Source organism: Oncorhynchus mykiss, chromosome 5, assembly GCF_057628025.1.
Source record: "Oncorhynchus mykiss isolate SJ-2025 chromosome 5, ASM5762802v1, whole genome shotgun sequence".
NCBI classification, from domain to species: Eukaryota; Metazoa; Chordata; class Actinopteri; order Salmoniformes; family Salmonidae; genus Oncorhynchus; species Oncorhynchus mykiss.
In genome coordinates, this window is record NC_143026.1 from 66442815 (window position 1) to 66465446 (window position 22632).

General features: G+C 42.6%; 2 protein-coding genes across 4 annotated transcripts; one reads left to right on the forward strand and one right to left on the reverse strand.

The window, feature by feature from the left end:
- Positions 1-966: 966 nt before the first annotated feature.
- Positions 967-10972, forward strand: LOC110524337 (UBX domain-containing protein 6). Of its 3 annotated transcripts, none has more exons than XM_021603891.3 (12): positions 967-1121; positions 1275-1385; positions 2322-2479; positions 2619-2689; positions 3344-3466; positions 3659-3756; positions 4070-4145; positions 4301-4385; positions 6243-6462; positions 6626-6756; positions 9686-9834; positions 9945-10972. In XM_021603891.3, the coding sequence occupies exons 2-12, from the start codon at positions 1303-1305 to the stop codon at positions 10047-10049; spliced, it is 1299 nt and encodes a 432-aa protein (XP_021459566.2). In that variant the 5' UTR covers positions 967-1121; positions 1275-1302; the 3' UTR covers positions 10050-10972. The 3 variants fall into 3 exon arrangements, 2 of the variants coding, with proteins under 2 accessions (XP_021459566.2, XP_021459564.2); XR_016496246.1 differs by having other exon boundaries at positions 969-1121; positions 8785-9834; XM_021603889.3 differs by lacking the exon at positions 967-1121 and having other exon boundaries at positions 1155-1385.
- A 65-nt stretch (positions 10973-11037) lies between these two features.
- On the reverse strand, positions 11038-22217 carry LOC110524336 (chromatin assembly factor 1 subunit A). Its single transcript, XM_021603888.3, has 16 exons — positions 21847-22217; positions 19198-19248; positions 18293-18924; positions 18122-18178; positions 17793-18037; positions 17585-17645; positions 17386-17457; positions 16376-16593; positions 16044-16218; positions 15414-15494; positions 15181-15285; positions 14756-15011; positions 12698-12839; positions 12236-12563; positions 12048-12135; positions 11038-11933 (listed from the first exon to the last, which is right to left on the reverse strand). Exons 1-16 carry the CDS (start codon positions 21977-21979, stop codon positions 11818-11820), a joined length of 2760 nt encoding a protein of 919 aa, XP_021459563.3. The 5' UTR covers positions 21980-22217; the 3' UTR covers positions 11038-11817.
- Between the last annotated feature and the right edge of the window lie 415 nt (positions 22218-22632).

The window sequence follows — 22632 nt, forward strand, 5'->3', positions numbered from 1 at the left end:
TTATTTGTACGTATTATAAGAAGTGAAATACAGACAGTGGAAGTAAAACATGGTGAGGTGAAATTACTATTAAAACAATTGTTTACTTTTACACTTTTTACAACGAGGACAGGATGAGAGAGGATGGTAGACAAGCGACAGCAACATAGAATACTAAGAGACAGCAACAGAAGAAGAGAGACGAGACAGCAACAGATGGCACAGAGAAAGTGATGGAGAGAGGCAGAAGAAGGGTGAGCACAGTAGACTGTATCACTTAAAGCTGCTCTATGGATTCTAATTACTGCACTGTGTGTGTGTGTGTGTGTGTGTGTGTGTGTGTGTGTGTGTGTGTGTGTGTGTGTGTGTGTGTGTGTGTGTGTGTGTGTGTGTGTGTGAGAGAGAGAGAGAGCGAGAGAGTGTGTGTTTGTTTGGGTACTGTGGAATTCTTTCATCCGTTTTGCCTTATTGGACAGGTCAGAGTCTGTCTGATGTTGAGTGGTTTTTGGCAATAGCCTGTATATGTAGGCTATGTGTTCCAGAGTAGAGAGTAAAGAGTGTTCCAGAGTAGAGAGATCCACAGTAGGAAATGTAATTGAGTACTGGCAGTGTCTGCTGTGGAAGGTGCAAGTTACCTAAAAACATATATAAAATCTCAATGTTCTAATCTCTCAATATTAATCTCAAAGTGCAACAAATTAATGCATTTAGCTGTTGAAATTCCTCCCCGAGGAGACCCCCCTACTGGCTTTGGGCTATGCCCCCAATGTCTTTAAATCCTAGAAAAGCCCCTGCTAAACACTGAATTTTGTATTCACTGATTACATTTGTATTTAAAGTTTTGCAAAAGATGGTCTAAGATATACAAGTCGGGTACAAAGGCAATAAAATTATCAGAAGTTCTGTTTATGTATTTGAGCATTTGATAACTGCTCTTCTGCTATAGATTTGCCGCATGATTGTACATCCAGACCACCAGAGGCCGCTGTACATAATTTATCACTACTTCGTGGACAGACCCGTTTCCTCTTTCTTTCGTGTTTCCACTAGATAGCATAGCCACAAAGTCCAAATGTGCTATATTGTAAAAATTTATGAAAACAAAATTTGCTTTTTGATCTTAATTTACGGTTAGGCATAAGGTAAAAAAAATGTTCAATGTTAGGTTTAAAATCACATTTAAGAATACATTGTCGAAATAGGCGGAGTATGACTTTGTGGCTGGGGTAACGACCCTTGCATTTCGATGTAAAGAATATACTAAGCTTTTCTCATTCAGCTGTGCTGTGTTTCAGGTTATTTTCTTGTGAAAAACAGTAAACAATGAAGAAATTTTTCGAGGACATAAAGAAAGATATAAAATTCAAGTCAGCGGGGCCTGGAAAGAAACTCGCAGAAGGCGGCAGGTAAACAAACTTTTCTAGTGAGCTAGCACGCTAACGGAGCCAGCTAACGTTAACTGCTTTGCTCATGCTGTTGACAGTTTAGTTGTTGAAAATATGTTTATATAATCGACACCGCAAATATATGGTATGTCTGATTTGTAGAGTTGCCTTCCCCGTGACTTGGATGGGCTCTGTTATGTTTGTTTTGCTAGTGTTCAGGACAGGGTGCATCATCGTTACATTAGCCTGGTTTACGCCACCACACAGCGAGGAAGACATAGTCAGGAGTTGTAATACTTTATAACGTTAATTAAATTCAAATGTAATAGGGTCAGTGCTCTCCGTTATCCTTGGGACGGTCCTATCCTAACCATTTAGAGTGTCAACTTCAATGGGGACATCCCGGGTAGCACGGACCAATTTAATAGGATCTCTATGGAGGAGGAGCTGTGACTCACTGGTCTGGATAGGAGGCCGTTTATTAATGCAATATTCGCTCAGTAATTGAGCGGAGGCATTGATTGGTTCTCTCAACAACAACAAAAATTATTCGGGGGTTGAACAAAATATAATATTTCTATGTTTGAGACCTCTCGTTTGGATTTTAAACTGTAACAGATGTAATGGAAGGGGGCAGCTCTCTGTGGGTGTTTGATTGAGAGTAACCTAATGTAGCAGGCGTAAAAGGTGTGAGAAAGAGCCAGAGGAGAACCAAACAGTAAAAGCACAGCCCACTTCATTATCAACTCATCCTGCCAATAAAATCAAAACAGCCTTTCCAGACTCTGAAGTCAGGAGGACTTTGAGTTTGGTATCAGCCAGACTACATTATCATAGCCTGTTCTATTAAATGCAAACCCTTGTGAGTTTAGCTAACAAGCCATGTAACTTTATACATCACAGCATGCAGTGTAAGTGCAGTCAAATGGTGAACATGTCCCCTTCTGTTCCCTGCAGCTCCAAGCCCCGAGTGGTGCAGAACAGTGGCCCTGCCAGGCCCCATCATGCTGCTCCCACTGAAGGAGCTCAGAAGGCAGGGGCTGCAGCTATGGCCAGGATCGAGGGGCAACCACGCCCACGGGCACAAACCTCACAGGATGCCATCCGGCTCCAGGGTGAGCGATTCCTATGCATCCAACAACTGCTGCTTGAATGACTGATGATGTCAAAGCCGTGCAGGTGTTTCACATCAGTGGTCAGAAATAGAGAACTGGGTTGTGGGTTAATGGTCTTTATTTATTTATCACTCCACAGTGAAAAGAGAGCTTGAGGCAGAAGCTGCAGCAGTAGCAGCGACCGAGAAGGAAAAGATAACAGCTGTTGAGGCAAGGAATACATTACATTAATACATTTTCCTTTACATGCTGACCAGACCGCATACTTCATCGCACGCATCTTTATTTTGTCCACCCACACCAGATGCGATCAGGACACGCAGTTTGAAATATCAAAACAAACTCTGAACCGACTATATTAATTTGGGGACAGGTTGAAAAGCATGAAACATTTAGCGAACATTTAGCTAGCTAATTTGTCCTGGGATATTAACATTGGGTTGTTAAATGCACAAGGTCCTCTACTCTGACAATTATTCACAGATAAAAGGGTAAAGTTAGTTTCTACTAATCTTTCCTCCTTCAGGCTTCTTTTTTTTGACCTAAATGGCAGTTAGCAACCATCTTTAAGGTGCAGTACCACTACCAACTGGACTGGAGTGTGTACCTCAGTTCATCTTAAAATCACCCATGTGGGTATATGCTGCTAAAAACCAATGAGGAGATGGGAGAGGCGGGACTTGCAGCGAGTCAAGCGTCACAAGCGCACGACAAGTGTGGGTGCAATGATTGAATAACATGTATGTGTACATTTATTTACCAACGCGAGCGGTGTGGTCAGCATGTTACTGTTGCTCACATACAAATTATTGTGCCACTACTGCCATTGAGTTATTTATAGCTAGTATGTGTCGTCTTTTGCAGGGCTCCAGTGTTAAGGATCCGGCATTTCTCTCAGTAACAGGTGTGTATTTCACCTGCCCGCTTACTGGAGCCACCTTAACTAAGAGCGAGAGAGAAGTGCACATTAAAGAGGCCATTTTCATGGTAGGTCTGTGATTCTTCTTTTTATAGTCATATGATGTCATGCTTGTATGATAATCATGATTGCATTATCTGATTTTGACTGACATGAAGAATTGATGTAAAAAGCCTTAACACTAATTTGTCACAAACTCTCCTTTTTCATTAGTATGGTCCTGACTGAATACACATGATAAACCTTCTCTTGTCCAACAGCGGTTTGAAGAGGACGCAGTGGAGGCTTCCATAATGATGGTTCATACCTTCAACAAGGACAGGGAGAAAGTCAAGGCTGCAGTGGACATCATAAGCAAGTGAGAAATGGAACTGTTCTTTAATGCAGGGTTTCCTAAAAATCTGTCCTGGGGCCCTGATGTTGAGTGGTTTTTGTACTTTTTTGGTTTTTGCCCTAGCACTTCACAGCTGATTCAAATAACCAATTCATCATCAAGCTTTGATTCTTTGAATCAGCTGTGTAGTGCTAGGGCAAAAAACATGTGCACCCAGGGGTGAGCCCAGGACCGAGTTTGGGAAACCCTGCTATAATGTGTGATTTACATTGTCATGTTGACAAGAGTTCATGCAATGAGTGTCCTGACATCCCATAATTTTCTCCCATCCTGTCAGGTACATTGAAAACATCTGTAAGAACCCCACAGAGGAGAAGTACAGGAAGATCAAACTCAGTAACAAGGTGTTCCAGGTACATTTGAGTCATAAGGAGGGTAATGTGAGACTCAATGTTTTCTATCGGTGTGGTCCATTCACCTCTCTCTCTCTCTCGCTCTCTCTCGCTCTCTCTCTCGCTCTGTGTGTCTGATCTCGCTCTCTCTCTGATCTCGCTCTCTCTCTCCTTAGGAGAAGGTGAAGACTGTGGAGGGCAGTCGGGAGTTCTTGCAGGCTGTGGGCTTTCAGAGCATCATGCTGGATGTGGAGGGACAGGGTAAACCCATCCAAATGCAAAATCTGTGCATCCTATTGTCTGTGTGGCCTAGTATGTTTCTGCAGAGGCATACTAAAGGGCAGCGATTCTCAGCTGGTATGTCGCGGGAGATTTTAAATGAGTGTCAAATTTGTGGATTCAACTATTTCAGCCACACCCATTGCTGTTGGGTGTATAAAATCGAGCACACAGCCATGCAATCTCCATAGAAAAACATGGCCAGTAAAAGGGCCTTCCCGAAGAGCTCAGTGACTTTCAACGTGGCACCGTCATAGGATGGCACCTTTCCGACAAGTCAGTTCGTCAAATTTCTGCCCTGCTAGAGCTGCCCTGGTCAACTGTAAGTGCTGTTATTGTGAACTGGAAATGTTTAGGCACAACAATGGCTCAGCCGCAAAGTTGTAGGCCACACAAGCACACAGAACGGGACCACCGAGTGCTGAGGCGCATAAAAATCGTCTGTCCTTGGTTGCAACACTCACTGCTGAGTTTTAAACTGCCTGCGGAAGCAACGTCAGCACAATAACTGTTCAACAGGAGGTTAATGAAATGGGTTTCCATGGCCGAGCAGCCACACACAAGCCTAAGATCGCAATGCCAAGTGTCGGCTGGAGTAGTGTAAAGCTTGCCATTAAACTCTGGAGCAGTGGAAACACGTTCTCTGGAGTAATGAATCACGCTTAATCATCTGGCAGTCCGAAGGATAAATCTGGGTTTGGCGGATGCCAGGAGAATGCAACCTGCCCGAACAGATAGTGTCAACTGTAAAGTTTGGTGGAGGGGGAATAATGGTCTGGGGCTATGGTTCGGGCTTTTCCAGGGGGAAATCTTAACACTACAGCATACAATGGCATTCTAGACGATTCTGTGCTTCCAACTTTGTGGCAACATTTTGGGGAAGGCCCTTTCCTGTTTAAGCATGACAATGCACCCGTGCACAAAGTGAGGTCCATTCAGAAGTGGTTTGTCGAGATCGGTGTGGAAGAACTTGACTGGCCTACACAAAGCCCTGACCTCAACCCCATCAAACACCTTTGGGATGAATTCGAATGCTGACTGCGGGCCTAATTCCCAACATCAGTGCCCGATCTCACTAATGCTCTTGTGGCTCTTCCCTGAAGAGTGGAGGCTGTTATAGCAGCGACCAACTCCATATTAATGACCATGATTTTGGAATGAGATTTTCGACGAGCAGGTGTCCACATACTTTTGGTAATGTAGTGTATGTTCTACTCTAGTCAAAACTAAAACCAGGAAGAAAGTGGGTAAAAAAATTGTAAGAAACCTATAATTTTTTTCATAATTTATCCTCTGAACAATTTTTCTCACAGTATTTTCAATATAGAGTTATTAGCAGCACTATTTAGCGGATTTGGTTTTTGGTCTCAAACCAGTGAGCTTAACATTCTTCATCTGACCCATTGGAATTGTGATGCAGTGAAATAATATGTCTGTAAACAATTTTTGGAAAAATTACTTGTCATGCACAAAGTAGATGTCCTAACCGACTTGCCAAAACTATAGTTTGTTAACAAGACATTTGTGGAGTGGTTGAAAAACTAGTTTTAATGACTCCAACCTAAGTGTATGTAAACTTCCGACTTCAACTGTATGTGCAAAATGGAATTATTGACAATGAAAACAGTGGGACTGTTGTTCCCTTGTCATATAATTGCTACATTTACTATCAAAATAGTTTTCCAGATTGCATCTTTGACGACATCAACAACAAAAAGCGATGCAAATATTGGATCGAGACAACCTGATTCAATTTGGATCCCTATACAAAACCAGTTGAGAACCACTGCTGTAAGTGGTACCCGGGATAATAATTGCGGATTCATCTTGCCTTCCCAGAGGAGAGTGAAGAGTTTCTGGTGCTGATGGAGCATGACCCGGAGGCCCTGGAGGTGATGAAGGATAGTATGGACCGGCTGCAAAGGGGAGAGCCAGTCAGAGCCCAGCTGGACCACCAGCCCCAGACCTTCAGACCCTCCCCCAACGCCATGCGTTTCGAACTACCCCCAGAGTTCTACAACCTCACTGCAGAGGAGCTCAAGAGAGAGCAGCAGCAAAAGTATGGACAACTCACTGATGGCACTGATACTACTTGTATTTGTTATTGTGTAAGGTACACTCCGTTAGTGCACATGACATGTGTATTATTGTTGGGTGGTTTGTTCCAGTTATGACTATTTTGTTTGTAAGATAAAGTCATGGTGGTTGTGTGTGGTATTCAGGAGCGAGGCGGTGGAGAAGAACACCATGCTGCGTACCAAAGCCATGCGGGAGAGAGAGGAGCAGAGGGAGAGGAGGAAGTACAACTACACCCTGCTGAGAATACGACTGCCTGATGGAAACATACTGCAGGGTCTGTATCTGCCAGCAAACACCTACTTTAATGTGATAAGCAGAAATAGAGTTTAAAAAATATCTATATTTTATTTCACCTTTATTTAACCAGGTAGGCTAGTTGGGAACAAGTTCTTATTTACAAGTGCGACCTGGCCAAGATAAAGCAAAGTAGTGCGACACAAACAACAACAGAGTTACACATGGAATAAACAAGCGTACAGTCAATAACACAATAGAAAAAAAGAAGTGTGCAAATGATGTGAGGAGGTAAGGCAATAAATAGGCCATGGTAGCGAAGTAATTACAATTTAGAAAATTAACACTGGAGTGATAGATGTGCAGATGATGATGTGCAAGTAGAAATACTGGTGTGCAAAAGAGCAGAAAATAAAATAAAAACAATATGGGGATGAGTTAGGTACAGCTGCAGCGATCGGTTAGCTGCTCAGATAGCTGATGTTTAAAGTTAGTGAGGGAAATATAAGTCTCCAGCTTCAGCGATTTTTGCAATTCGTTCCAGTCATTGGCAGCAGAGAACTGGAAGGAAAGGCAGCCAAAGGAGGTGTTGGCTTTGGGGATGACCAGTGAGATATACCTGATATACATATACCTGGAGCACGTGCTACGGGTGGGTGTTGTTATTGTGACCAGTGGGCTGAGATAAGGCGTAGCTTTACCTAGCATAGACTTATAGATGACCTGGAGCCAGTGGGTCTGGCGACGAATATGTAGCGAGGGCCAGCTGACTAGAGCATACAGGTCGCAGTGGTGGGTGATATATGGGGCTTTGGTGCCAAAACGGATGGCACTGTGATAGACCGTACGTCAAGTTTGGACACACCTACTCATTCAAGGGTTTTTCTTTATTTTTACTATTTTCTACATTGTAGAATAATAGTGAAGACATCAAAACTATGAAATAACACATATGGAATCATGTAGTAAGTAAAAAAGTGTTAAATAAATCAACATATTTTTTTATATTTGAGGTTTGATTACATCTTTGTACACTCTTGGCATTCTCTCAACCAGCTTCATGAGGTAGTCACCTGGAAGCCATTTAAATTAACACGTGTGCATTGTTAATTTGTGGAATTTATTTCCTTAATACATTTGTGACAAGGTAGTGGTGGTATAAAGAAGATGGCCCTATTTGATAAAAGACCAAGTCCATATTATGGCAAGAACAGCACAAATAAGCAAAGAGAAACGACAGTCTATCATTACTTTAAGACATGAAGGTCAGTCAATCCAGAACATTTCAGGAACTTTGAAAGTTTCTTCAAGAGCGTTGGGCCAGTAACCGAAAAGTTGCTAGACCGAATCCCTGAGCTGACGAGGTAAAAATCTGTTGTTCTGCCCCTGAACAAGGCAGTTAACCCACTGTTCCTAGGCCATCATTGTAAATAAGAATTTGTTCTTAACTGACTTGCCTAGTTAAATAAAGATAAAATAAAAAAGTGCAGTTGCAAAAACCATCACGCTATGATGAAACTGTCTCTCATGAGGACTGGCACAGGAAAGGAAGACCCAGAGTTACCTCTGCTGCAGAGGATAAGTCCATTAGTTACTAGCCTCAGATTGCAGCCCAAATAAATGCTTCACAGTGTTCAAGTAACAGACACATCTCAACATCATCTATTCAGAGGAGACTGCGTGAATCAGGCCTTCATGGTTGAATTCCTGCAAAGAAACCACTACTAAAGGACACATAATAAGAAGAGACTTGCTTGTGCCAAGAAACATGAGCAATGGACATTACACCAGTGGAAATCTGTCCTTTGGTCTGAGTCCAAATTTGAACTTTTTGGTTTCTAACCGCTGTGTCTTTGTGAGACGCAGAGTAGGTGAATGGATGATCTCCGTATGTGTAGTTCCCACCATGAAGCATTGAGGAGGTGGGGGGGTGCTTTGCTGGTGACACGTTCGTGGTTTATTTAGAATTCAAGCCATACTTAACCAGCATAGCTACAACAGCATTCAGCAGTGATACGCCATCCCATCTGGTTTGCACTTAGTGGGACTATCATTTGTTTTTCAACAGGACAATGACCCAAAACAAACCCACAGGCTGTGTAAATGCTATTTGACCAAGAAGGAGAGTGATGGAGTGCTGCATCAGATGACCTGGCCTCCACAATCACCTGACCTCAACCCAATTGAAATGGTTTGGGATGAGTTGAACCGCAGAGTGAAGGAAAAGCAGCCAACAAGTGCTCAGCATATGTGGGAACTCCTTCAAGACTATTGGAAAAGCATTCCTCATGAAGCTGGTTGAGAGAATGCCAAGAGTATGCAAAGCTGTCAAGGCCAAGGGTGGCTACTTTGAAGAATCTCAAATATAAAATAGATTTTGATTTAACTGTTTTGGTTACTACATGAGTCCATGTGTGTTATTTCATAGCTATGATGTCTTCACTATTATTCTACAATGTAGAAAATAGTAAAAATAAAGAAAAACCCTTGAATGAGTAGGTGTGTCCAAACCTTTTACTTGTACTCTATAAACATTTGAGCAAAGAATGTTTAGGGTTTCCAACAGCTGGTGTACTGTAGGTATTCACCAGTCAAATGCATTGGGGTGCTTATAACTTGACACTGACAAATCATTCTTAGATTAATTTGGCAGTAGGACTCGTAGCTCTGTGAACCTTAATTGCACAAAACTTCCATAGTCGGACTTCCATAGTCCGTTGGCGAATCAGCTTGAACAAAGTGAGGTGTAGGATCACTGATCTACAAATAGTATTCCTGACAAATAATAGGTTTTGGGTGATTTAAGATTGGTAGAGTTACGCTCCAAACTCACATGCACAACCAGACATTGATTGGAGACCGCTTGGGTCAAATACAGAACATTTAGTAGAATTTTCTACCTGCAGCAATGCTAGTGGATAATGCTGTAAAAGCACAGTGCCTCCATTTTCACATATTTTGCCCTTCAGGCACCTTCCTGGCCTGGGACAAGGTGTCTGTGCTCTTCCAGTTTGTGCGGGACTCCCTGGTGGACGGCTGGCAGCCCTTTGAGCTGGTGGCACCAGGAGGACACAAACTCCGGGAGGCCCAAGAGTTGGCCCTGAATGAATGTAGCCTGGTAAGCAGAGACATATTTTTTCAGAAATGTAAATATCAGGCAAAATAAGCAATGCAACCAATTTACTTTTGTTGTACAAAGGTGCTGACTAATGCCTCTCTCTCTCGGAGGTCCCTGCGGTTCTGCTGACATTTTCTTGGGATGCCGCAGTGCAAGCAGACATTTCTGCTGCTCTCAAGCCAGTGCTACTGAAGAATATTCAAACCCTTGGCTGAACTGTCCCTGCGTCTCCACCTCCAGGTTGGAGATGACACCTTCATCCCTAAACCACATTTCAAAGGCTGTAGAAATACACAACTAATCCTTTAAAGGAAACATTAACAGGGGTCTCTAAGAGGAGACATAATGCCATGCAGTGTTTTTTTTGTATTGTACCTTGAAATGTAGGATGATCTGAAATGGCTCCCTTACTCCTACAGAGAGCTCAGCATGGTATGAGATCCTGTTGTCAGTGTCACCCTTCTGCTCCGCTTCAATGTGTATCCTGCTTACGCAACAAATACTGACATACAATACTGGCTTTACATATGAGCGAATGGGTGGTGGTGACCAGACTGGTTGTCAAGTGCTAAGGTTTCAGTTGCTGTTCTTGTGAGCCAGACAATGTATATCGGTTAAGCTATTTTATTTAAGAGAACTTGTAATATTCTATTTTGAACCTCACTAACACTAAGTTTACAGCAGCAAGCTATACCAGTACCTTAAAAGTGAAGGTTACTGGACAGAGCTCCAGATGTTAGCTTTCTTTATTGAATAAGGGTTTTGTAAGTCATTCAATTGAGTAATTTCCTATTATATTTCTAAATTATCAATGTTATTTGATTTCGGTTAGTTTGTACTGTATGTAACCAACAATTTTTTTTTGTTGCTGCGGCTTATCCCAGGTGATGGCTGGAATGACAACCTACCTCTCCTCACAGCACGTCCACTGCTTCTGTGTGCGTTGAGGCGTAACCTCCAATGTTTCAGTTCAGTCCAGACATGAACAGCAGCAATTAGCAAATGTACTAAGAAATGTTTTCCTACCCTTGTTTAAGAATAACTAGAAAATGAAGGTCATGCTCTGTCTAGGTATCAAAGCTCAGTCATGTTTTGTTGCTTTTAAACCTGCCTGTAATAAAGATGAAGGTTGCATCAAGATATTGCTGTATCCCCCCATAAAAAAAGTAAACATGATTTGCAAATGGCTGCACATAAAGCATGTTCATTTTTAAATAATGCTTTATTTAAAGAAATTGAGACACCTTAAATCATACCTGCAAACTGCAACAGTTGTGACAGGAGAGCATTCTCTGCCACAAAAATGTAAGACAAACCGCAAAGTTTTTAATATTGGACAGCCATTTACTATTCCACCTCAACCATTATTAACAAACAAAAAAATTGAGGTTTAGAATAGTACAATAAGCACTACGTTAGCAGCCTGAAAAACAGCACTTGCCATATTGAATGAAACATGAAGTACTTCTTGAAAGGATGGATGAGTGGTGGCGTGTTGATAAAGGCATCCAGATAAGGCAGGGCATATAAAAGTGCAGTAAATTTAATCATTACTTATTTTTAATGAATTCAACCAGTTCAAGTATTTTTATTTTTTTTAAACAAATACATATAAAAGTTACACTGGGCCTACGGTGAAGCAGACAGCAACTACTTCAGTGGGCACTGGTCCACCCAATCAGCTGTGGTAGAAGAGCCTTGACTGTCTGAGCCATCCAACTCCTCCCCAAGCAAAGACATCCATATAAACATGTCTGACATTCCAACTGAACCAAGTAATGAATGGTTTAACATTGGAACAAAATACACCAATGAGTTTGTCAGACATTTTCCTTTTTACAGGCACTGTCTGGTACTTAATGGAGCAAAGTTGGGTTGTAATACCGTGTGGGTGGCATGTGTGCCACTACCAGTGTGTTATCTTGATTGAAGACCTGATTCTATTTCTGACAAACGCACACACCCAGAGTCAGGGGGCAGTCCTTAGGCCAGGGTGGGAGTGGCCCGAGGCAAGAAGAGCGCAGCTGTGTCAGAGGGGGTCACCTCCATTTGTTCTGTGCTCTCGTTCTCTTTGGGGGAGGTATCTTTTCTGGAAGATCCTGCAGAGTAAGGCATTCATTGTCAATGCCTCCTCTCCTAGAAATATCTAGGACAAACTATTACCCTGTCTCTTAATTCCTGTTTAAAGGCAGACAATATGCCAGGAAACTGACCTTTCTGTGTGCTGATTATGACGCAGTCTGCTTCATCCTCATCTTCCTCTGTGTCTGCTTGGAACCCATCTGTCTTCATCGCCTCCACCTGAAAAAAAGGAGTACTCATTAGAATCTGACACAACAGTCAAAGCAATAGGATCAGAACAAAGCAACTTCATATTAAGATTTCACCAGACGTGTCCAACCTGCTCAGGGTCGGCAGCCTTCCTCATGAACTTGGTGATGGACATGCTGCCGGCACTCTTCCTCTTGTTGGAGGAGGGGGTCTTGGAGGATGGCGTGTGGGAGGCCTGGGGGGTGGTTGGGGAGTTGCCCTGTGAGCCTGTGGCCGCTGGGGCCTCTTCACGGGGTACATGGGTCCCTGAGGTGAGGTAGTTCCACTGGCAGGGTACAGGGAGGGCCTCCTGGATGAAGCGAGCCAGGACGTCTGATTTGACGTACCAGCAGCAGCGTCTGAAGGCTGAGCGCTTCTCATACACAGCATTCCCCTTGATAAGGCGCTTTAGACGGACCCTAGAGCAGAAGCAGATGGGAGACCATTTCAGTAATGAAAAATGAATACTTTTATAAAGCATCTGCACAAGTTTAGTATGACTTGACTAATTCTGTAAAATAGCAAGCGTTAAGTAAATCAGGTTTGAAGTCACCTGGTGGGGATGTTGTCTCCTGAGTTCTGAGGGCTGGAGATAGGCGAGGTCGACTGCTGGCGACAAAACTCCTGGAACTCTGTGATGATCACCTTATTACTGTTCACATTTCCATGTAGCAGGGGCAACAACTGGAACAGCACTGAATATATGGGTTGGGAAGGGAGATAGGAAGGTTTTTTAAAACACATTCTACATCTAGGCTTATTCACGCAAGGTTTGGGCAGAAGGCGCCATTCAATATGAACAGATACTCCCTCAGGCAGCTATTGAGCAACTCAGGTCAGCCATGAAGAGTGTTGACAGTTCACAATCACTTGTAGCACAGTAAATACTAGGTGACGTCGGTGCCGCATATAAAGCTGGTCTGAAAACAATACAGATCTCTTATGTGATTGTGAATGGTCTTAAGTTTAGATGTCTCCCTTGCAGTCTAGACAGCTATCAATAAGTGCTTCATGAGGAGTACAGGTACATCTCATATCAGTCTCGGGTGTTACATCCATCGCCACAATCAAAAGATAGATTTTGGTGTAGACCAGGGGTGTCAAACTCATTTTGCCCCGTGGTGCCGCTTTCGGTCTTTAACGAGGTCAGGAGGGCCACTAAAGATTTTTACCTTTATCGGGTTATATTTCCTTGCCATCAATTTATTTGCCGTCAAAATTAGCAAAAAGATAGATCTATCGAGGGCCTCCTGGGTGACGCAGTGGTTATGGGCGCTGTACTGCAGCGACAGCTGTGCTACCAGAGACTCTGTGTTCGCGCCCAGGCTCTGTCGTAACCGGCCGCGACCGGGAGGTCCGTGGGGCGACACACAATTGGCCCTAGCGTCGTCCGGGTTAGGCCGGTAGGGAAATCCTTGTCTCATCGCGCACCAGCGACTCCTGTGGGCGGGCCGGGCGCAGTGCGCGCTAACCGGTGTTTCCTCCGACACATTGGTGCGGCTGGCTTCCGGGTTGGATGGCGCTGTGTTAAGAAGCAGTGTGGCTTGTGTAACGGAGGACGCATGACTTTCAACCGTCATCTCTCCCGAGCCCGTACGGGAGTTGTAGCGATGAGACAAGATAGTAGCTACTAAACAATTGGATACCATGAAATTGGGGAGAAAAAAGGGTAAAAAATAAACAATACATTTGATTTCAATTCTCCCCGACTGTCTAGCTTTTGTTTTGGTGATTGTTACCAAGAGGTGGTGGGTATCTTTTTGTCTGTAAAATGTATTACGCGAGAAACGGCGGTGGAAATTCCTTTATGTGAAAATATTGATATAACAATCATCATATCGAAGTAAACTTGTAGACACGTATGGTCACATATGGTGTTTTCCTCTCACTACAACCTGGGAAACCGTTTATTAGACAAACTAAATCAGTTCTGATGAACTTCACAGTGGTGAAAGCGCACAGTGATCTTGACGCTCCTTTCCAATAATAATGTCATCATGTAGACTAGCCTACCTGCAGTGTATCTGTGAGCTGCGCACATGTGCCAAGACCAGAGTAGGTACATTTGCTAATTAACACAACAGTATGTGACAAAACTATCAGTAGAGTTGAAAGTGCGATGGAAACACACAGAACTTTAGATTTGTATTCGGTACATGAAAACTAACACGAAAAAAAGTATATTGTGTGCACTACGTCATCATGCACATATTTTTATCTGCAACAAGTCCGTTTGGTGGATACACCACTAGCGGGAAAATGCAAATTTTCTTCATGCATATTTTAGAATATTCGGATGAAAATCTGTAGCCAATTGGATGGAAACCTAGCTAGTGACACTATTCAAATAGCACATGGCTCAACCAAATTACCAATGTTCATCACTCTGTAAGAACTCAGATAAGCATATCAAAGACAAGCACACCCGGTCAGTTTTTCCATGCAAACCAAGACCTACATTTCATCACGGTTCAGTCAGTAAAACATGACTCAAATGATCACTTAGAGGTGACAAGGCTAAGGCCCAGAAGGTTCTAAAAGACAATACTGCAGAGACAAAAGAACTCCTCTTACCTGCGTGATGTTCCCCCAGGCATAAGAATGTACTCACGCTGCTCATCTTCTTGTAGTTTCTGTTGTAGTTTCTGTGTGTTGTCCTCTGGGGTGGAGGACTCTGGCTTGGGCAGGGGTTCCAGCAGGCACACCGCAAACTGCTGCAAGAGCTCCAGATGGGGACCCTGTCCCTCCCACACACAGCCTCTCACCACAGCCTCTAGCACCTTCACCTTCTTCTTGGCCATCAGCTCATCCCACTCCCGGGCCTTCAGCTTCTGACGCACCTTCTGCTTCTCTGGGTCGCCACCCTCCTGGATTCACACCACAGGTATAGGAGCAATTAAGTGTGTTAAAAATAAGCTGTGGATAATGTCTCCACCCCTTACAATGTAAAGCACGTCAATCATTAGTCAAACCAGTCCACTGGAAAAGAACAGTAAATAAAGACATGAATAAGGAATGAAGAGCAATTGAAAGTACCTCTTCCTCCAATGCCCCCTCCCCGTCTGATAGGTATCCATGTGGTACGAAGAAACCATCCTCATCATCGTCATCATTTTCACCTCCATCATTATCATTATCCTCCTGCAAAAACAAGTCAGTTTAGGGCCTCACAATCAGCTGGAATGATTCAGTTTACAACAATGAGCTAATCTTGATATCAAACAGAGCATCAAAAGCTGTGACAGAAGTGTATTGAAAAAGAGACCTACCCCTTCACTGTGTGACAGGGACTCTCCCGGCTCCTCTTCCTCCCACTCCTCATCACTGTCCACCTCATAATCCAACAGGTCCTAGAGGAAACACAGACTTTAGTCCTACATAGAAGGCGCATGAAACATGGAAGTCACAAAACAACTGACATCACCACCAGTTAGGGCTGGGAATTACCATGGGACCTCACGATATGATGTCACAAAACTTAGGCGCCGATATGATATGCATTGCGATTATCACAATTCTATATGTATTGCGATTCAATGATTGCGCCCTATATGTCTGCTGCAGAGAGACAAGAGAGCATGACAAAACGAGTTGAGATCAGTCAGGGAAATAAGTGCTGAAAACATGTTGGCTCATTATTTAAAAAGATGGGAACAAGCTATAGGATGAAAAATAAAATACCAGAGTTTTGGCGCAGGTACATCTGACTAGCGCTAGCTAACGATACATAAGGTAAAAAAAATACAAATACAAATAAAAAACAATTACAAAACTAAACCTTGAGTCAAACATGGATATATCGTGATTTGTAACTATCGATTGTAATATGGCAGAAACTAATAAGTAAAGAAGTGAAAGGATTGAAAAGGATCATGGTCAGAGAATGAGGAAAGCCTCACCTTGTCCTGTCTGAGAGGGCAGCGAGGGGAGATGTGGGGGCTGTTTTTTCTCCACGTGCCCCAGTAGGCAGGCCGGTAGTTCTCACGGAACTGAAGGAGCTTCATGCGGCCGTAGTGCTGCCTGTCAGGCACACCATCCGGTTTGGGTCCCTCCACCACCTCCACCATACACTCCCTATGCAGACAACAGAAATAGGGGCCAACGTCAAAATAGGAAAGTATAGAAAATGACTTCTTTCCAGTAGGAATCCCTGATTCTTCAGTTTCACAAAATTTCAAGACTTCAGTAATTCAAGTCACCGCTGATTTTTTTAAGGGTGTGGTGGTCTCACCTCATAGGGTATGTGCTTCTGGGCTTGGTCTGGCCTGATCTGCGGGGCTTATTTTTGGTCCAGTCACTCAGGCCATCCAGGCTTCCATCAGGTTTAGCCAGATACCTGTCCAGTTCCTCCAGGACCGCCTCCGCACATTGGACTCGGGTCAGCGGCGCCAGACACATGTGCTCCTTTATCTCAAACGGGGCAAACTTTTCACAGGCAGACGCAAGGGTCTGAAGTAGGAGAGGCAAAGAAAAGTTTTACATTTTTTAAATTTAACCTTTATTTAACCAGGAAGGGCTCATTGAGATTAAAATCTCTTTTTCAAGAGCGACCTGGCCAAGATAGGCAGCACCAAGTCATTACAAAAACAAATGGACAGACAGACAACATGAAAAACTACTAAGTAATCTAGTAAAAACCATTGAATTCACAAGAGTATAAAACATCAAATTAAATACATTGACGGGTCAGGGAATCAGCCTCAAAACCCTTCATCAGTGAATTTAAAACACCAATCGGGACAAGTTCTTCCAGTTTAAAAGTATTTTGTAAGGTGTTCCAAGACGATAGCACAGAGTACATAAAAGCCCTTTTACCAAATTGAGTTCGGACATTTGGAACAGTTAGCAGGATAAAGTTCAGCGAACGAAGAGAGTACCCACCACATTTCTGAACAATAAAAATGCACAAATAAAAAAGGTAGTAAACCCAAAATGGCTTTGTAAATAAAAGTATACCAGTGACTGAGCCTACGAGTGACTAGAGAAGGCCAGCCAACCCTGGTACACAAAGTGCAGTGGTGCGTAAGGGTTTTGCAGTTTAAAATAAATCTCAAAGTGCCATGGTAAAGTGTGTCAATTGATCTCAAACACTGAGTGGAAGCATTCATATATAAAATATCCCCATAGTCTAGTAAAGGCATAAATGTTGCTGATACTAGCCTGATAACATTAAATGAACACCACCATTTTGGAATTTCTATTTTTTCTTCTTCTTGTTCAATCCAGTCAGAGGAATCTTACCTTTGTGGCCTGCTGGGGAGTCTTGGGTTTCTGTAGAAATCGTGTGATCTCGGCTTTCTCTGCTTTGAGCCTCTGTATAGAAAATGTTAAGATGCATTATCAGGTCTGTTACAATTAAGTGGCAATTGTCAAGCTTAAAAATGTCAGTGTCAGACATGACATTTTATTTTAGAGAATAGAAACAAAATGATCAACTCACATCCTTCTCTTCTTTCAACCGTTTTTCCTCCTCTTTCTTTCTCTTTTCTTCAAGTTTTGCCCTGGGGGAAATTATATGTGAATGTCAATTGCAAGGATTACATTTGCTTTAATAAAAAAAACATTCAATCAATTTTTCTAGTAGTCAATATAAAAGTAACAAGACATTTCAGATCTGTAGCTAGCTGGTTTTTGATCAAGCAACTCACTCTTGCTTCGATTTGCGTTGCTCCTCTTTCGCTCTTAATTTCTCTGCCTTTTCCTTTTCCTCTTTCTCCTTTTTATCTCTTTTTTCACGCTCTTCTTTCTCTTTTTTCTCCTTTCTTTCCTTCTCCCGCTCCTCCTTCAGTTTGCGAGCTTCCTCTTTCTTCTTCTCTTTAGCGTCTTTAGCCTCCTCTCGCTGCCGCTCTCTGTCTTTGCGCTGGTGTAGCCTCTCCTCTTGCTCCTGCAAACTCTATGGAGAGAAAAAAGCACAAATTCCGTTTCAGATGAAAAAAGTATGCCAAATAGTGAAGTGACTTATTGCCGCTAATTATACCTTTAAAGATCTTCTTTTCACAGTTTTCTGCTCTATTTTAGGGGTGGTATTTGGCTCCTGTAAAGAGAGAGGAAGTAAGGTAACCTATAGATGCATAATTTTTCAACATTTATTCAAAAATCACTGCTGACAATGAGTGTTTATTGAATTTAATTGCCATTTTGTACTCACTGTGACAGTAGGAGTGTTCTCTGTCTTAGCAGACTCTGGGGAGCTCTCGGCCGCTGACAGAGAGCTGGTGGATGAAGGAGAAAGCATGGACTCATTCCCATGACTGGACATATCAGCCTCCTCTTGTTCTTCATCCTCCTCCTCTTCTTCTGTGTCAGAACCCTGTGTGGTGTCTAGCTGTGAGATGGATGCAGTGTCCCCCCTGTCCTTCTCCTCCTCCCCATCCTTCTGTTCATCCCCCAGCTTGTAGTCTATTGGCTCTGTCTTGGCAGTGTGATCTGTTTTGGTGGCTGTTACAGCACTTAGGGTTTTGCTCAGGTGGCTGTTTTGTGTTAGAGGACACGAGACAACAATGGGTGTCGCAGGTTGCTGCTTTAAAAGGTCAGTTGAATTGGAGTCCTCAGTGAGATCAATAACTATGCTTTTGGCAGGGGACGCTTGGGTACTGCGACTCATGAATCCATCCAGGGGGCCACGGCCGTTAACCAGGGCCGGTCCATGGCGCACAGGTAGGGGGGAGCAATCGGATTCATTCTCCCCATCTGAGAGCCCAGGCCGGGAAAGGGTGCAGGTCCTTTTGGGCTCACTGATCTCCTTGGGCTCTGGGTTTAGACGCTTGAATGGAAGACGAGCTGAGGAGAAAATATCCTTTATCATCACTGATGTTTAAGTTGGACTAAATCTATGTTATATTAACAAATCTTTGGGCAAACAATAATGATAGCTTTGAGTGATAAAGCAAAGACACTAAATTATTACAACAAATTTGATTAATTTGAAATATAATTGACAAAATTAGATTTTCATTGAATTGTTTCAAATAGTTTGATAGCATTATGTATCATCAGTCTCCTTTTGAAAATTAAAACCATCTAATATGCATTCAAAAGACCAGATTCACTTACCCTGAACAAGCTTCTTGTTAGCATTGCTGGATTTGACTTTGCCATCCATACCTGTAACCAAAACAGGGTATGGAAGATGAGACAATCCCACAACCATTCTCCTGTCATGAAACATTTTCTGAACAAAAATATAAAATGCAACAATTTCAAAGATTTTACTGGAGTTACAGTTCATAATGAAATCAGTCAATTTAAATATATTAATTAGGCCCTAATCTATTGATTTCACATGATTTGGAATACAGATATGCATCTGTTGGTAAAAGATAACTTTAAAAAAGGTAAGGTTGTAGATAAGAAAACTAGTCAGTATATGGATATTGGCGGGAAATGGAACATGCTGTCGCACACGTCAATCCAGAGCATCCCAAACATGCTCAATAAGTATGTAGGCCATGGAAGAACTGGGACATTTTCAGCTTCCAGGAAGTGTACAGATACTTGCATATGGGGCCGTGCATTATCATGCTGAAACATGTGGTGGCTGCAGATGAATGGCATGACAATGGGCCTCAGGATCTCGTGACAGTATCTCTGCATTCAAATGGCCATTGATAAAATGCAATTGTGTTTGTTGTTGGTACCTTATGCCTGCCCATACCATAACCCCCCCACCACCATGGGCACTGTTCACAACGTTGACATCGGCAAACTGCTCACCCACACAACGGCATACACTGTTTGCTATCTGCCCGGTACAGATGAACCTGGGATTCATCCGTGAAGATGCCAGTGGCCATCAAAGTTTAGTATTTGCCTACTGAAGTTGGTTACGATGCTAAACTGCAGTCAGGTCAAGACCTGGTGAGGACGATGTGCACGCATATGAGCTTCCTGAGACAGTTTCTGAAAGTTTGTGCCGAAATTATTTAGTTTCATCAACTGTCCAGGTGGCTGGTCTCAGACAATCCCATAGGTGAAGAATCCTGATGTGGAGGTCCTGGGCTGGTGTGGTTACACACTGTGGTTGTGAGGCCATTTTGACATACTGCCATATTTTCTAAAACGACATTGGAGGCGGCTTATGGTAGAGATATTAACATAAAATTATCTGGTAACAGCTCTGGTGGACATCCCTTCAGTCAGCATGCCAACTGCACACTCAATCAAAACTTGACAGCTGTGGTGGTGTGTGACAAAACTGCACATTTTAGAGTGGCCTTTTAATTGTCCACAGCACAAGGTGCACCAGTGTAATGATCATGCTGTTAAAATCAGATTGTTGATATGCCACACCTGTCAGGTGGATGGATTATATTGGCAAAGGATAAATGCTCACTAACAGGGCTGTTAAACAAATTTGTTCACAATATTTGAGAGAAATAAGATGTGTGCATATGGAACATGTCGAGGATATTTTATTTCAGCTCATGAAACATGGGCCCAACAGAAAGTGTTGTGCAACGTTGCACTTATATTTTTGTTGTGTAGATGGATTTGTTTTCCAATGCACTTTTACTTCACTATCAATAATTGCAGTAGTACAATGGCTCCAGCTGCAAACATGTTACCAGTCCCTTTGTTGCACAACACTTAATAGAAGAAAGCATTCGGTGCAGTATCTTTAAAAAATGTCCAAAATCAAAAGGACAACTACAAGAATAGCCACTACACATATGACTTAATCACCAACTACTTTATCCCCCACTCAACTGTATTATTACTATAAGCTGACATTTGTCCTTTGTTCTTAGTTTACTCATACTGTTAGTTTGACAAATGCATCCAGGTTATTCAAGTACATATGTAATAAATACTTGTCAGTCAACTAGGGAGCAATCAAAGGTTATCTAGACTTGCCACCAACCAAGTAAAAGGACAATCGATGCCGTTCAAATATAATTTTTAATCAAGTGTAAAAATTTGTTACGAGACGATGGCACAACTGGTTGGGCAAACTACTGGGAGGTGTTAGCTTTGCTCTCCCGCCATTCGGTGAATCAATCTAAGCCCAGTGCAAAGGCCCGGCTATAGCTAACTTTACACTCATACCGCCGCGGGGAGAGAAGGGGTTGCCTCAAAGAAAAACATGCTTGTTTGTTAGTTAAGTTAGCTAGCAAGCAAAGTTTGTAACAGTACGATAATGTGTGACGCGATGTCTAATTAAAATGCTATATATTCTGACAATCAACAAGCTGGTCAGCAAAACCACCGAAATCATTGAGTGTTTTGGTTCATATTAGCTAACGTTAGCTAGCTGAAGGCAATGGGGTGTCTAGCTAGCTAGTAAGGTTAGCACCAACTCATCACATCAAAGCCAACTGACGTTAGCTTCCAAGCTGGCTGACTAATAAATTATAAAGAATAACTAAAGGTAACTTCAAGGGTAGCTAGCTAACGTTACATGAAAGCTCACTTTACACTAACCTTACGAGCTTGTGAATGTTATGAGGATCTGGCCAACGATAACAACTAAGTGTTAGCTAACTAACCTTACTTGAGATTAGCTAGTTACAACATGCTACTAGTACAGTAGTTAGCTGGCTAAATACAGCATGCTAGTTAGCTAAACTGGCTAGCTAGACAGAAGTTAGTGTTGACTTGCTATGTGGTCGTATAGAAAGGCAAGTCAAACAGTATATAGCTACCTCAGATAACTAAATGCCCAAAACATTTGAAGGTTTAAACATAACAAAATATCGTCGCTACCTCCCCTCCGTGGAGTGGATGCTAAATGCCCGTCCACGGATGGATCTTCCGCCGCTGCCAGCATCACCATCCGAGAACTTCCCTCACTTTTGATATCCTTGTGCGGAAAAGCGTTGCAATAACACAAAACCATATGAAGTAGCAATATTGACAGGTCTTCCAGAGTAACACTAATACCATGCAAATATAACGATGACTGGGTTCTATTACTTTTAAGACTAAGTTAATTTTATTCTAGCCGCATCTCCCACACACTGCCTTTGCATGGACCCTGTTGCTGCCTCGCGCCCGTCAGTCAGATTTGGCGGGAGCGTGTCGCTGTCCTCAGAATCCTTTGCTGATTGGCCAGAACGCTGGATCACTACCCGACCGAAGGGCGGGATCTAGACGTTTTTTTCTGGATATTTTGTCAGTCACGCCTTCTTTTGAGATGTTGTTCTTTTATGATAGGTTGCTTTCTCTGTTTTCAAGAGAGTACGATCAGTGATTGGATTTCACTGAATAGTGTCGTGGAACAAAATTCTAATAAAGTCGTGATTGGACAAAGTCACTCAGTGTGTTTAATACTCTAAACATGTTGATAATCAGAAACGATGTATGTACTGTGAAGTAATCAAAATACAAGCTTGCATGCATGCAATATTAAATAAATTAACAGAATGTCTGTCTGAATGTCAGTTAATTGTTTTAATGGGAAAATAAAATGATGCCTAAACAGTTGACAATTTAGAAGAACTGAAAAATAATACAAAAGGCAAAACCTCTCTGACAAGAAGACACATGAGG

Bases quoted from the DNA above. Each gene is read 5' to 3' on its own strand.
- LOC110524336 (XM_021603888.3), bottom strand. From the start codon at position 21,979: ATGGTTTTGTGTTATTGCAACGCTTTTCCGCACAAGGATATCAAAAGT. The intron at 18,925-19,197 runs GTAAGTGAATCT...TTTTCTCCTCAG, and splicing joins TAACAAGAAGCTTGTTCAGG to CTCGTCTTCCATTCAAGCGT. The intron at 11,934-12,047 runs GTCAGTTTCCTG...CTTACTCTGCAG, and splicing joins CATAATCAGCACACAGAAAG to GATCTTCCAGAAAAGATACC.
- LOC110524337 (XM_021603891.3), top strand. From the start codon at position 1,303: ATGAAGAAATTTTTCGAGGACATAAAGAAAGATATAAAATTCAAGTCA. The intron at 2,480-2,618 runs GTGAGCGATTCC...ATCACTCCACAG, and splicing joins GGATGCCATCCGGCTCCAGG to TGAAAAGAGAGCTTGAGGCA. The intron at 4,386-6,242 runs GTAAACCCATCC...TTGCCTTCCCAG, and splicing joins GCTGGATGTGGAGGGACAGG to AGGAGAGTGAAGAGTTTCTG.